Consider the following 15,983-nt stretch of genomic DNA (forward strand, 5'->3'; position numbering starts at 1 on the left):
ACACCAGGAACGGAGAATGTATTACACATTTCCAAAAAGCTGGTCAAATGAGCATGCGGGTCTTCTCCTTGTAGACCTCCGAATTGTCCTGCATTTTGGATCTTTGAAGGATGACCGACTTTATCTCAAATCGTGCATTCTTGTCCACCGTTGGTCTTGCAATTCTGGGCGAGAAGTCATATAAATTCGGCGCCGCATAGTTCCTCATTGGGATATTGCGGTCGACTGCCAGGAAAACTAGGTCTTACACCGGTCGATTTATCCATTGATTCCCATCGGGCCTATCATTGTTAACCATGTTTCTCCTTTGCCTTGTTCAGTGCTGGCGTGCTTGTGCGCGAAAAGTACGCTCGATCTCTGGGTCGGCTTCGAATTCTGGTTCAGTCCCAGTACTCATAAACCATTAGCCTGTTCTCCGCGTTAAACAGACAGTACAACAGAGATCTGTCTTGCAAAATACCACAAAAGTATTCAACAAAAAAAAATTGCCAATCCCCGGCAACGACGCCAAAAACTTGTAAAAATAAAATTGAATGAATGATTGAATGATTTGTGATTATGCGCACTGTGATTTATGATATTGCGATACTATGTTCTAAATGTATGTGATGATGCTTAAATGCTTCGTAGTATGCACTCGTGTAGTGTGTGTCACAAGTTTTCTTACGCTGGAACCAAGTATAATTCCAACGCAAGTTTCTCAGAGTGATCTGAGGTCGAACATGGGGATTGTTGTAATTAATGCGATACTAATGTGGTATATGCGACCGGTTAAACATAAAGAATAAAGAATTGGTTTGCGAAAAGTAAAATGCGATGAAAATTATATTGCGGTAAAGAATAAAATGCGATGGTAAGTAAAATAAATTGCGGTGATAAAATAAATGAATAAACTATTAGTATACAGGTTGAGGACTGGCTGTGAAGATGTGCAAAAGTGTCTGGTGAATGCAGTGGCAAGTCTTGTGGAATGAATCCGAAAGAGAATGGGTTGAGGGAAAGGACATCGCAAGTTCGTCAATCTCGTTGAAGACGCAACTAAGGTTCTGCTTTCCTTTAGCTTACACCTTTCAGTGATCGGCTGCGTTCTGATATTTCTATGGTGAAACAGGGATGAACGTGATGAATGCAATGTTGTTTCCATCTCTGGAAATACTTCTCGCTTTAGTTAATGCATTCTTCCAACCTTCTTTCGATTGGCGGAATAACATCTTCACTTCTGCTCTCACAAGTGAAGATGCTGTCGAGAATGCTTTAGCTAAACTCAACCGATTTCCTTAATAAGGATTAACTCACTTGCTTAATCCTTCCCCCTACCCTGGGGATTAGTTACACATGATGGAGAAAATGGATGATGAATGTATAGAAAAGGATGGAGAAATGACAATGATTACGATAGTGATATTAAAATCTAAGGATAAGTTTTAGTACAGATAGTGAATGAAGAATTAAAGATGAACACAGTAGATGAATGGAAAATAAGAAAAAATACGGAAAGAGTGTCAATGTCTTGACACAGATCCTGATCGGAGACGTTGTGCTTGCTGGCATGTGGAAGAAATGGAGTGAAAAGCTTCCCTTTCAGGCTTGAATTCCAGGTAGAAGTGACCTTTCGCACAGAGCTTCTTCTTCGGGGATGGAAATAATTTCTTGATTAGAGACTTACCTTTCAGTCTTGTCTCGTCGTTCTCCCAGATTTTCTCTAAATTGTATCTTTAGACCAACCTCCATTTCATTGAATTTGAGGAAGCTATCTATAGAACTTGGCTCCTTCTGTATTAGTGGTCCCACTTTGAAAATCTGATAATTCCTACCATGGCTTGGTAGAAATGTCCGCTCTGCTCCACGATCAATTTGTCAGAATCGTACAACAGAAAAGCTGTACAATTGTCAGAAGTCCTTGCGAATGCGTTGCTCTTCACATCTTCGATCGATCGCTGCATGCGGTGTAATTGTTTTGATATTTTATCGATTGCTACATGCGGTGGAAATGCGTTGATCATTTGAGTCCGTGATCGATCGTTGCATGCCCTGCAATTGCGTTGTTCTTTTTCGTTCTTGATTGATTGCCGCATGCAATATGGATGCATTGTTCATTTTTGTCCTCAAGCGGTTATCGCATGCGGTGACTTATTTCCTGCAAAACAAAGACTTGGGCATTCCATTTCGCCATCACAATGGGGTTAGCGGGTGTGTTCACGACACTTTACAATTTTCATATTTCTAAGTCAATTTCTATACGGTCGATGCAACTTTTCCTTCTTTTTGCCACATAATCCAAATAAAACAGTATAAATAACTTGTATTTCTACAAGTTATCATGTTTCTTCAAGAATATCAGGATGATGTGGGTGTAATGGAAGATGATCCAATAAACTTCCAATAAGCTTTACAAAGTTCTAACTACTAAAAGTGGTTAAGTGCTATGGAAGAGAAAATAAAATCCATGAAAGACAATGCCGTTTGGGAACTTATCGAACTTCCATCAAGAGTGAAACCCATAGGTTGTAAATGGATATATAAAACCAAAAGGGATTCACATGGGAATAGCGAAAGATATAAGGCTCGTCTTGTTGCAAACAGTTTTACTAAAAGAGAAGGCATTGATTACAAAGAAACTTTCTCTCTAGATTCATCGAAAGACTCTTTTAGGGTAATCACTGTTGGGGTTGGTGCCCTAAAGTCTCGTGTCCTGTAGTCTGTAAACAGTTTGTACGAACGCTTGTGATGTATAATATATGATATTTTACTTCACTTCTTGATTTTTCTTAGTTGAATGTTTTATTTGCTTTGCTACAAACCAATAAACCTAAAATCCCTAGTTATCTGGATATAACTTAAGCATGTATGCGGTGACATACAAGTGGATCATATCTTAAGTGATAACCAAAATAGTCTGTAGTATATGGATATAGGAGGAAAAATTTATCCCCGTAACGCTACAGATGCGGCCCGTTTTGTGAAATGGTCACAAGTGTTGTGACTTGTCACAGATGGTCTGATCCTGATCATTCGTGTAGGGGACATGTGAGCGGAGGCGTCCTATACAAACAGATTGTATAAGACCTAACCACGAAGTGTTAACGTCTTGTTATATAACACCATTCATGATAGAGACTTCACTTCACTAGGATGATCATAGGTAACATGACCTTAATCTTGAGTGAGTTGGGAACTCCTGCCATTGAGGGCGGTCTCTTGATTTGCATGTGTGCGAGTGGCTAAGTCGCCGACTTAAACCTATCACTTTGGGGATTCGTTTGATTTTGGAGCTGGGAACTCAGCTACACAAGAAGAAATTCACTCCTTTCCCGAAGCAGGGGTAAGTAGATAGATATCTCCCTTAAGGGCTGATTCCAAGACTTGAACGATGTGGCGCCACACACCTTCTCTTGGCCCGAGAGGTGTTCACACATAGTTAGACTATGTTGTATTGTTCATTAGAGGAATCAGTGATACTTAAGAAGTGAGATGTAACTACAGGGGAAAAACGGTAAATTGGTCCAGTTGTACTTACGAGCATCTGTGAAAGGTCATCGTACTCATGATTGGTTATGTACCCAATAAGGTAGGAGTGAATTCCATCTTGCAAGGCTATGTCCTCAACTGTTCATCCTTCTTATCCCCAAAATGGTAAGCTTATTAAGCAGTGTTGTTAGACTACTCTCACTGCTTGCTGATCAAAGGATAATCCCAAATAAACAAGAGTTCATAGTTAGCTCAGGATTAAGATCGAGTTAACCTAGGTTATATAATAAATGAAATAGTCAGTTTTAATAGTAAACGGTTGTTATAAAGAAAAGTGACTATTTTCATGGTCCAGTCTATATGCAAACTCATTGCATACAATGTCTCCACTCTCGTGTCTCAACATGAATGATTTGTGAATTACATCGTTTGTAGCACCTTACAATTTCTTGTAACAACTACAGAGTGGGTAACATCCAATAGTGTTACCAGGATGAGATACCCAATTTCATCCATATACTTATTAGACCATTTAGGCTATATACTGTCAACTTGATCCTGTTTATGTCACTACATAAAGTTACAGCATTCAGACTATAGCCAATGATGCATTTATTGGATTTTCATAATAAGATGCAAAATCAACAAGTCATTGTTATTGATAAAATAGAATGTTTAACACGAACTGCGAGTTCTAGGACATTCCTAACAATTCATTGACTAAAGGTTTACCACCTAAAGTTTTTCATGAGCATGTTGCTCACATGGGTGTTAGTCAATTTTTTGATGGTTTAGTGGGCGTTTGTTATTGAGGATGTTATTTGACCTTATTTTGTTTATTTTCTATATAGAATAAAGTTAATGGTTTATATTTTATTATTTGAACTCGTTTATCATGCATGCAATTTAGCATAAAGTTTTTCAGAATGATCTCATTAAGGAATTTGGACCAGTTGAAAACAGGCATGATCTAGATCATTTTGTATGTAGTTTCCATGTTATCCATCCATACTTGATCTATGTCATTGAATGTATTGGAATTGATGATCAATGAAAGTTTAGTTACAAGGGTAGTGACGAAAGCTGCCTTGATTCCGTACTAATACAGGAGATGGACTCGATTGAACTAAAAAGGAATTCTATAATTGAAATAACTTGTTTATGCGCGCTTAAGGTTTATGTGATTTAATTATATAAGGTACACAGACATAGCCCAAGTGGGAGATTGTTAGACATATTTAAATAATAATATGTTTAATTAAAGTATGAGCTGTATATGTAGACTAATAATTTATCACATTGGGTTATTATATTAGATTGGACCCTATTATGTGATCTAATTAATTAAGGCCCTGGATTCCTAATTGAGTATGAACTTAATGGATAGAAGCTCATTCCTAGTTAATTAGGGTTTAATGGAAACCCTAATTGAACTAGTATATAAAGAGACCTTAGGGCTATGGTTTTCAATATACCAAAACAATAAACACCCAGTCTTTCTTGAAGCTATCTTAGTTTCTCAATAGAATCCGATATGTTATTATTCTTGACAATTTTGCATGAATGATCCTATGATTTATCTATTTAATATAGATTTAAAGTATTTATGCTAACAGTTTTTGCCTCTATTTTTCTATAATTCGGGTGAATTATCATTGCAAATATCATGTATACAAGTAATTCTTCTAAAATTCATTAAAATTTTAATATTCGATTTAAAATAGATTTTTTATAAGTGAAGATTAATAAAATATTGATTGTTATAATCTTTCTTAATCGATTAGGAACAGATTTAATTATTAGTAATTTTGTAGTTGAATAATTTATTGAGTCTGTGTGATTTTGTTTGGTTTTATTTCTATCCAAGATTGTTTCAATTATTATTTTATAATTCATGATTTCATAATTCCATGATTTAAGAAATTGTATTTTTTTTATTTTCTTCACAATAGGTATATTCAAAATTCAAATTCAGGAGATTTGGAATGGTTATGAGATCTAGGTTGTTAGATTTTTTTTTTTTTTTTTAAATACACCATATTCACAGGGATTTGGTAGTGGGGTATTTTCGTCCATGGTTAAATTTAAAATAGTTACTAAATTAGTTATTCGATCATTTTCACAAACAAAATTATATTTTTGTTGGGTTTTTGTAAACAATAAATTTATTCTGTTAATCAATAAAAATGTTATTGAAGTTTGATTCAATAAAGTAGTTATTGAATATATAAATTGCTCATTTCCTTTTAGAAATAAATCCAATAATCTAAAGATCCATGGCTAACACATGAATACTTGAACTTTATGTGAAGACATAAGAGTGGATCAAGTTCGAGTAGGTAACCAAAATGGTCTGATAAGGTTGGGTACCTTATTTTGGAAACATTATTGGATGTGGCCCACTTTGTAGATGTTACAAATGTTGTAAAGTGCTACAAACGAAGTAATCTTGATTCGTTCATGTGGAGACATGAGGAGTGAGGGCATCCTTGTAAAGAGTTTGTATAAAATTGGACCAAGAAATAAGTCACTCTTACTTTATAACGTTGTTTACTGTTTAAGGCTGGCTATTTCAAAGCGATGACCTAGGTAATTTAACCTTAATCCTGAGCTAACTATGAACTCATGTTTATTCGGGATTATCCTTAGACTTGCATAGGTGAGGGTTGACAATAGTGTCAGCTCAATAAGCCTCCCATTTCAGGATAAGACCAGATAGATAGCTGGAGACATAGGGTGCAAGATGAAATTCACTCCTACCCGTTTTTAGAGATAGTAGAGAGGTTGTTCCCTTAAGTGCTGATTCCGAGTCTTGAACAAGGAGTCTCACCCTCTCATTGGCCCGAGAGGGGCTCAATTTAATGATTGGATCACAAACCAATTGTTTATTAGAGGATCAGTGGGACTTAAGGAACAAGAGGGTAATCTCGGGGGTAAAACAACTATTGACCCAACCGTTATTAAGAACAACACGTGAAGGGTTAACTTACTAATAATGATTATATCGAGTAGACACAATATATAAGAGTGCAACTACTAGGCTTTAATAGGGTGACCTGGTAGTTAACGAGTGAAGGTTAAAAGAGTTAATCTTGGATTGTTGGAACCCATGATCTGTAGGTCCATTAGGTCTATTAGGTCCCTTACTAATGGAATAAATCTTAGAATAGTGTGATGAGTTAATGTGAAACGTTCAAATTCGAATTAAGGGAATAAATAATTATATGCGATATAATTACAAGTTTAATTATTGAATTAAGCGAAACTGATTAATATTTAAATATCATTTAAATATTAATTTCATGAATAGAGAGTCATGGTTGTGAAATTGGTACTTTATTAATTTAATATTGGATATTAAATTATTTCAATTAATTAAATCAATTAAATCTAAAATTGAAAAAAAATTCAAATTTAGAAAATCAACTTTGTTTTAATTTTTGGAAAATTAGATTAAAATTGAATTTTATAAAAATTCAATTAATTGATTTTAAATTAATTTTAAATAGAATTGATTTTAAATTTGAAAATTTGTTTTTTTCAAATAAGTGGGTTTATCCCACTTTAGTCACCTAATTCCATTACAAAAATCAAGTAGGTGGTGTTAATTGATTATGCAATTTGATTGTATGATTAACCTGAATAAAACCACTACCAATCAACTGAAATGTCAACTGAAATTAGGCCATGCAATTGAGAATTGAAAGGCTGAGATGCTGAAGAATTTGTTGTTCTTCTAGTTGAAAATTCTGCTCATAATTCCCTTTAATTCAGCTCATTTTGAGTCCCAAAACTCAATCTAAGGTCCAAAGAGAATAGCAAGGAAGATCTTCTGATAATCTACACTTAGTAGCTGTGAAGATTGGAGCTGAATTTGAAGATCAAAAGTGTTCTTTAAAGGTATTTCTGAAACCCTCTTCATATTGTATGAACATGCTTGATTTCATGCTAAAATTAAAGAATTAGAGTGCTTAATGATCCTATTTTTTTCGTTGTTAGCTTGCTTAAACTAACAGTTTTGTCATTTTTCTAAAATGTAATTCTATTTTGGCCATTTGCCCGATCACCCCTCTTTAATATAAAATGAGATTAATTATGTCTGGTTTGGTGTTTAGTTTTTTTAAAATTAAGTCTATGAATATGTTTTCACCGCTAAATTTATTGCTTTTATATCTATTTTTCTAGCAATATTTAAAAAATAAGTCAAAATTTTGAAACTAAAAAGAGTTGTATTCAAAAACTTGTTTTTGTTTTTAGAATTTGACTTAAAATTCAATTTTTTTACCTAAGAAAGATGAAAATCATGTTAAAAGTAGAGAGAAAATAGACTTGATTTTCAAAAATAAAAAATAAAGAACTAACACCCTCTTTGGTAACCAAATTATTTTTTGTTTTTTGTTTTTGAAAATTAAGCATATTTTCCTGTTTTGAATGATTTGCAACTTTCTTAAATATAGGAGTTGAATTCTTAGCTAAATTTAAAAAATAAAAACAAGTTTTTAAAAATTTATTTTTTTAGTTTCCAATAATTTACTTGATGTTTTAAAAAATATTGGTAAAAGGTAGATAACAAAGTATGAAGTTTAGAGATAGAAGAAGTGTTTAAAACTTCATTTTCAAAAATAAAAAACAAAAAAATTAAATGGGCATACATTCTTTAAAATGATACAACTATGTCTACTCTCAAAAGTATTTCATACCTTCTAAAAATTTCAATTTAATGTAATAGGAATTTGAACTGCCTTTAAAGTTTTAGTTTTGAGTCTAATAATCTCATAAACAATTGATCCATTTGATATATAAAATTCAAACATAATATTTAGTGTCAAAATTGAAGATTCCATATTCTATCAGACACAAAATTTTATTTAATGTCTACTAGATACAATAATGTTAAATAATTTCGAATATCTCAAAGCTTATAAGATCCAAAACTGAAAGTACATATTTTTAAAATTAAAAAATTATTAGAAGCAAAACTAAAGTCTAAAGATTTATTAGATACTTTTTAAAGTTTTGAAATAGAACATAACTAAGAAAGCTCAATGACTAAATTTGTAATTGAATAGAACAAAAATTAGGTGAACATATAAGTTTGGTATCTACACTGAAAAAATCTCTAAAAGTTGTAATGAAGTGTTTAATTTATTGTTTTAACTTTAACAAGTTTATGTTGGTTCTTAAATTTTGAATCTCATGTCTGATATTTATTTGATTTATGAACCATTTTTTAAAGTTAAATAACGTATTAGACACAATTTTTATAAGACATTAGCTTGGAAAATGGTTGATAAACCATTGAAAGTTGAGGAGAAAAATTATATAAATTTTGGTAAAGATTAAAAAATGGGACCAGGTTGAGTCTAGTTAGATAAATAGGGTGGAGAAGCATATGTCCTCAAGCAAAAATTCAGATGTTCGAATATTGACCCCACACGTCGGTGAACTAAAAGAAAACTCAATATGACAAAAGCGTCTTCAATAACTCAATACTAACATTGCACAAAACAATCAAACAACGAATTATGACTACAATAGTCTCCATCAACTCTTTGCTATCAAATAACACGAGGTTTTATCTCAAAATTAATAAATTATAAGTAGAATTATTCATGTATCTTATAAATATTATGGGTTTTTTTTTATTATAACACTCTCTCGAAATAATAATAATAATAATAATAATAATAATATTTTTCTGTATTATTTGACTCAATAAATTAAATTCCACTTTTTAATCGGCAGGATCAAGATTAGGATTGGAGTTGATAGAGACAGACTGTTGGCCACAATTCTGATAGCTTTTTTTATTTATTCATTTTTTCGGTTTAGTAATCATTTGATCATGTAAAATGAAACCTACTTCTTAGTTTTTTTTTTTTTTTTTTTTTTTTATAGTTGTTATATTTCTAAAATAAAAGTTGAAAATTCTTAATCAAATTTCAAGAATAAGTTTTTAGATTTTTTTTTAATTTAAAAAAATTGACATTTAAAAAAAAACAATTGTTAATTATAGACAACAAAACAAGAAATTTAAAGGCTAAAGTGATGTTTATATACTTAATTTTTTACTAATTAAAAATCAAAACTCAAATGATTATCAAAAGTTCGCTAATATTTCAAGTATTGCATAGATAGAATATAGAAATACCTCTTGTTTTTATTTTCTCTCGATAAAACATTTATTATTATTGAAAATTGAACATTTTTAATCGAAGTCATATCAACTTGATGAATTGGGCCATATGTCTAAATTAACACTTTGGCATTTATTCAAATTTATAGTTTAACTCGGATGAAAATAAAATTTTAATGTAAAAAATTGGTACAAAGATAAATAATGATTTTTTCATATATATCTTTTTTTTTTTTTTTTTAATATTTTGTTCTTTAAAATTTTTATTCTCCTAGAATTACCACGCAGCAATGGCTGCAGAGCTCCTTTTCGCCCTCCTCTTCCATAGGCTCCATGCTCCTCCACGCGTCACCATTAGCCGACGTGTCAAATACGTGGACAACCAAAGTCATCTTAGACGGTTGATCTGGCATCCTACGCCCAGCAAGAAAGTACAAGTCAGCTCCAGCAGGTGCCATCGTGACAAATTTCGTCGCCGACAGAGCTTCAAATCGAGACCCATCGACCTCACTCCAAATATTCTGATTCCAATCATATGCTTCGATCTGCCCTTTCCATGAATTTAGACAGTCGCCAGAACTAAACAGTTTATCATCGACAGCAACAATCTGATACGGCGGAATGTCAAGTTGCCACATTCCGATGATCAGATTCCAACACGATCTTTCACAATCGTACACTTCAGCTGAACTCCTCTCCATATTCCCAATGTAGTCATTGTTTCCAGCAAATCCACCGACGACATGAAATTTTCCCTGCCATATGACTCCGACGCACTTGTGTCGAGAGGTGCTCATCTCCGGCAGAGATTTCCACTCGTCTAACGCTGGATCGTAGACTTCTGCAGACGCCATTCCAGTGGCAGTGCATAACTTGCATTTCCCGCCAGCGACATAAATCTTGCCATCGATCACACCGCAAGCAAAGTCGAACCGAGGGACAACGAGCGATGCACATTTGTACCAATTATTCTCACGCATGTTGTATCGCAAAACCTGTCGCCGAACTTCTAGTTCGCTTCTCGTTATTTGGTTGTCAGCTGACGCCATGTACTCGCAGAGGCGACCGCCGATGACGTATATGAATTCTCCGATTGAAACCATCGAAAACCCTTTGAGAGCGTGATTTTCCAAAAGTCCAGGTATTGTAGTAACTCTATTCCATGAGTTGTCTTGTGGGTCGTAACAATCAATCCAATTAGACATGTTAACACCCTGTGAAGCATCTTTGCCGCAATAGGATACACAGATCTTGAAATTGGCTGGTGGGTTTCCCGTCGGTGGCCGAGACGGCGACGCCGAAGCAGTTGAAACCGAACCCATATGTTTAAAAGGAAAGGGTTGAAATCGAAGCAGTAAGCAAATAATGGAGTTAATCACTTTGAAGTGATGGCGGGGGAATTGAACAATGAGAATCAATGGAGGTTAAATAGCCAGGAAACAGTCGGACAATTCTAAGATCTGTCATTTGTTTGCATCGAAGTTAAGAAATTGGGTGAAAAGAAAGAGGTGATTCAAAACAGGGGATTCATTCGACTGGTGATGAAAACTATGAACATTTCTTGTTCGTTCTTAGCCAATAAGGATTCGTCTAGCTTTTCTCAGGTTGTTTCTTTCTAGTACAGTATAGTTTGAAGAAAACATGGAAGGATGTCCCATTGGCTACTGAAATTTTAAAAAAGAAAAAAAAAAAAAAAAAACAAAGCGACAGAATCGACCTGTCCCTAAAAAATATGAACCCTGATCCCCTTCTTATACAATCAAAGACCAGAAAACAGGTATGATACCTAAGATTTGTGTCAAAAATAGAAATTAATTGAAAGAAACTGTCTTGAGCTATGAGAAACTTTTGTTTGAAAAAGAGGCATCCATATCAAAGACAAGAAAAAGAGCCATGGTTATGTATTTGGTCGCAATATGTTGAACGATTCACATAGTGACTGCACCTGGAATGATTTCCATTATAGGTTCTTAGTTTTGTTCAACCATCACAAGAAATAAACCCAATGGACCAAAAGGCGGTCAAAACAGAGCTTCCCCAGAACTTTGTTATTAACTACGAACAAAATAAAACTTGTGATGGTCATTGCAAGAGTTAGAGATAGGATGTTAAAATCATCAGAGCTGAGAACTCAATTTTCAATAAGTGTTCTGAACTTAACTCGTCTTTTAATACTACCCATCCGATCATATCCTATGCCAATCTTACTATGCATAAGTTTGATGGCTAAATCAGAATTACCTGCCTTTCTCAAGGCATTGATGAGAACAGTACGTATTCTCCCCGGTATTTCCCTACCCCGATCCACGATTCCGTCTGCCAATTTGCAGGCTTCCTTGATGCGTCGGGCTTTGCACAATGTGTTGATCATATCCTCAAATGCTGTTTCAGGAATGAGACCCATTGGGGCAAGGTCATCCAAGATTTTGCAAGCCCTGGCTACCTTGCCACAAAGACACAGCCCTATGGCAAGAGCTCTGAAAGAAGCTACGGTTGGGGTGATTCCTTTGTCGATCATCGTGTCCCATAACTTTATTGCTTCTTCGTTTCTATGCTCCTTGAACAGCCCATCAATAAGAATTGTGTAAGTATAAACTGTTTGATCACAACCTTCTTCTTCCATCCTCCCAAAAAGTGCTAAAGCTTGATCAATCTTCCCATGTTTAGCTAGTGCATCTATAATGGCATTATAGCAATATGAATCTCGAGCACAACCCTTTTCAAACATTTCTTCAAAAAGACTTTCCGCGTCTTCAATTCTCCCAGCCTTTCCAAGTCCATCAATTATACTAGCATAAAACATTGCATTGATCGCCACTCCTTTATTTCTGCAGAAATCAAAACATTCCATTGCATCCTCCAATCTACCACTCTTGCACAATCCATTAACGATGACACCATACGTAACTGCATCAGGTTCAAACCCTTCATTTTTCATCCTCTCAAAGAGCCTCATGGCCTCTTCCATACTCCCACTTTTTGAGTAAGAATCAATCAAAGCTGTATAAATTGCAACATTTGCTCTACAACCTTTCTGATTCATCTTCTCGAAAACAGCATAAGCTTCCATACATTTTCTTTGCTTACAGAGCGCACCAATAACTAAACTATAAGAATGAGAAGGAATTTCCACTCCCCTTTCTTCCATTTCAAGGTAAAGACTCAAACAAGTATCGAAATCCCCTTCAGAATAACATGCCTGGATCAATGTCATGTATGTAATCTTATCCGGTTTCACATTCTTCATCTCCATATCTCTAAATTTCTCCATTGCCTTCTGCATTTTTCCAGCCTTGCAGTATCCTTTTATCATAATATTATACGTCACAGTGTCAGGCAGAATCTTCCCACCATCCATAACCTCAAAAACCCTCTCAGCAGACTCAATAAACATTGAATTCACCAACCCATTTACCAAAAAGTTATAAGTATACAAACTCGGCTCAATCCCATTTTCCTTCATTCGCCGCCATACCCACAACAATTCCTCAACAAGTCCAAGATTCCCAAAGCTCTTAATCAAAGAATTAGCCGCTGATAGAGTCATTAACAAACCCCTATCTTTAAGTTCACAGAATACCAATCGGATTTTGACCAAATCGGTCGAAAAAGTTAAAAGTTCAATCAAAGACACATAACATTCAATCTTATGAACATATTTCTTCTGCTTACCCGCCCAATAAAAGAATCGAATAGCAGTTTCAGGCTTCTCACGAAGCTCAACAGATTGTAAAACAAATGCAACAAAGTTTGGCGATAACTTAATCAAAAACTTCCAACAAAAAGAATCTAAATTGGCTTCCATGTTCGAAGACCCATCAAGAAGATTCAAAATTTGGGTCACCCATGGAGATGGGTCTGGCCGTTGAGAGCTCGAAATTACATCAGAGACATCTACAAAAGGTTCTATCCATTCGGGAGGTGGGAGAAGATTGTTTGTAAATACAAACCTGAAATTCTCGCTGAAACCGCAAGTGACATTGCAATCTGAACTCTTCGAAGACGATTTCCCATTTCCATAGAAAGAATATGATTTAGGATCAAGTAAATGAAGGGGACGATATGAAGAGCGAAGGAATGAAGGTCTCAGTAGGGTTCTTCTCATTTGGGCTTTGCGCTACAAGGTGCTGAAGGGGTTTAAATTGACGTATTATTATTGTATTTGTATTAGTTAATTCACCGAGTCTGTCATCAATTGGTCCCATGGTCTAGTGGTCAGGACATTGGACTCTGAATCCAGTAACCCGAGTTCAAATCTCGGTGGGACCTTTTTTTTTTAAAAAAGATTTTTGTGCCTATGATCCAAATTTGTTATTATCCAATGATCCCAAATTTAAAAACAACCAAAATTAACTTTATGCTTAAGTCATAAATCACTTAAATTGCGTTGACTGCTTTCTCCTCTTCAACACACAAGATGCATAGCAATTTTTTGTGTTCCTCTTCAAGCCCTTGTACTACGATAAACTATTTTGGAAGGTGGCTATAAGCATGAACATGAGAGTTCATTGGAGCAGGTTATGTCGGTCAGTTAATGGCCTAAAGCACAAGCGTGAGCGATCGTTGAAGTAGGTGATGAATGGTCGGATGATGGCCACAAGTGCAAGCAGGAGAGGAACGAGAGATGAAAGAAGCACAAGCGAAAATCACCAAAATTGACCCAAAAATAAAAACCTTCTCTGTAATTGACCTCTTTTTGAAACATGTTTGTTTTTTATCTTTGGAAGATGCGAAATACCCATTTTCCCCTCATTTTAAATAAATCTTTTCTCACTTCTCCTTAGTTTTCAGATTTCTCCTATGTGTTTCTTATGTGACTAAAATATCATGTACCAAAGAATGATCTAAGTTTAAATTTTTTGAAGTCATTTAAAAATAAAAATGCTTTAACATTTTACTCAATTTATAAGTATGGTAGGAAAGAACACTAAAAAACGTATGAAAACGAGTGATAATTTAACTAAAACAAAGTTGTATCAATAAAGACATGACTAAGATAAAATTATTGTTAACAGAAAAAGTGAGCGATCACTAAGGTCTCGCTTTACAACTTTGTTTGGTTATATCTCTATCGGTACAACATCGTTTTAGGTAAATGACCATTCGTTTTCATACGTTTTTTGTGTTCTTTCTAACCATGCCTATAAACGTAATAAAAACTTAAACAATATTTGCCTTTAATTATCTAAAAGTAAATTATATCTATGTTTAAATGTTGTAAAATCATTTATATTCAATATTCTTTTAAATTTTGCGATTTTTATCAGAATTCTTAGAAAGAACATGAAAAAATGTATGAAAACGATTGGTCAATTAGCTAAAACGGAATTGTATTGAGGGAGTTATGATCAAAATAAATTGCACAGTAAGAGCTCAGCAATCAGACATTTGAAGCAAGTGATCCTTTTTCAGTGCGAACGATGAATTTTATTTTTGTTATATCTTTGTCGCTACAACTTCGTTTTAGCTATATGACCACTCATTTTCAAACATTTTTTCGTGTTCCTTCCAGCCATGCTTATAAAAGTGAGAGTGTCCAACTGAAGGTGATCTTCCATTACTTGTCAATAACATTGAATGCTGATGGTACAATGTTTGTGTAAAATAAATGTTGACAGAAAATGGAATGGAATATTGATGATGCATTGAATTTTCGTTTTTTGGTTGTTGGAATGAGAGAGCAAAAGAGAGTTAGGAAATAGAAGATAAAAAGGCATTCAATATTGAGGGTAAAATTGTTATTTCACATGTGAAAAAGGTAAAAACATACTTATTTTTAAGAAGAGGTCAATCATTGAGAAACTTTTAGCCTCGTTTGATAATTATTTTATTTTATTTTTGTTTTTGAAAATTAAGTCTTTGGATACTAGTTCTACCTCCAAATTTCTTCATTTGTTATCTACTTTACACCAATAGTTTAAAAAACCAAGCCAAATTTTGAGAACTAAAAAGTAAAAGTTGTCTTTGTTTTTGGAATTTGGCTAAGAATTAACTATTGTATTTAAGAAAGATGTAAACTATTGTAAGAAATGTGGATGAAATAGGTTTTTTTTTTTGTTTTTTAACAAAAAAAAACTAAATAATTATCAAAGGGGACCTTAATTTTTGGGTATTTTGGACAATTTTACAAACATGACGAGGAAAGAGAGAGAAAAAGGGAGCAGGATGAAGAAAGTAATGAGGTAAGCAAAATGTTGATACTAATTTGGTTACATTTGTAAAACCTGAACCCTAATTACCTTAAGTAAGTAAGCATAAGTAATGTGATGTCTTCTAATGAGCTAAATGAAGCCATGTCTTAAGAAGGATAGAAGATGGAAGCAAGAAGAAATAAGCTCCTGGGTAGCTAAGTGTAAAAGTAGGATAAAACTCGGCTAGG

The 15,983-nt window shown here is 34.1% G+C and overlaps 2 protein-coding genes and 1 non-coding gene across 3 annotated transcripts; 1 reads left to right on the top strand and 2 right to left on the bottom strand.

Moving 5' to 3' along the window:
* Positions 1 to 9,867: 9,867 nt before the first annotated feature.
* LOC120077415 (F-box/kelch-repeat protein At1g16250-like) lies at positions 9,868 to 10,926 on the bottom strand. The gene has a single exon (XM_039031297.1). The coding sequence runs from the start codon at positions 10,924 to 10,926 to the stop codon at positions 9,868 to 9,870; it is 1,059 nt and encodes a 352-aa protein (XP_038887225.1).
* A 330-nt stretch (positions 10,927 to 11,256) lies between these two features.
* LOC120078150 (pentatricopeptide repeat-containing protein At1g03560, mitochondrial) lies at positions 11,257 to 13,747 on the bottom strand. The gene has a single exon (XM_039032372.1). The coding sequence runs from the start codon at positions 13,707 to 13,709 to the stop codon at positions 11,736 to 11,738; it is 1,974 nt and encodes a 657-aa protein (XP_038888300.1). The 5' UTR covers positions 13,710 to 13,747; the 3' UTR covers positions 11,257 to 11,735.
* A 54-nt stretch (positions 13,748 to 13,801) lies between these two features.
* TRNAQ-CUG lies at positions 13,802 to 13,873 on the top strand. The gene has a single exon. It is a non-coding gene; the product is annotated as a tRNA-Gln (tRNA).
* The last annotated feature ends 2,110 nt before the right edge of the window (positions 13,874 to 15,983 follow it).

The sequence above is a fragment of the Benincasa hispida genome, chromosome 5 (assembly GCF_009727055.1).
Source record: "Benincasa hispida cultivar B227 chromosome 5, ASM972705v1, whole genome shotgun sequence".
In the NCBI taxonomy this organism is placed as follows: Eukaryota; Viridiplantae; Streptophyta; class Magnoliopsida; order Cucurbitales; family Cucurbitaceae; genus Benincasa; species Benincasa hispida.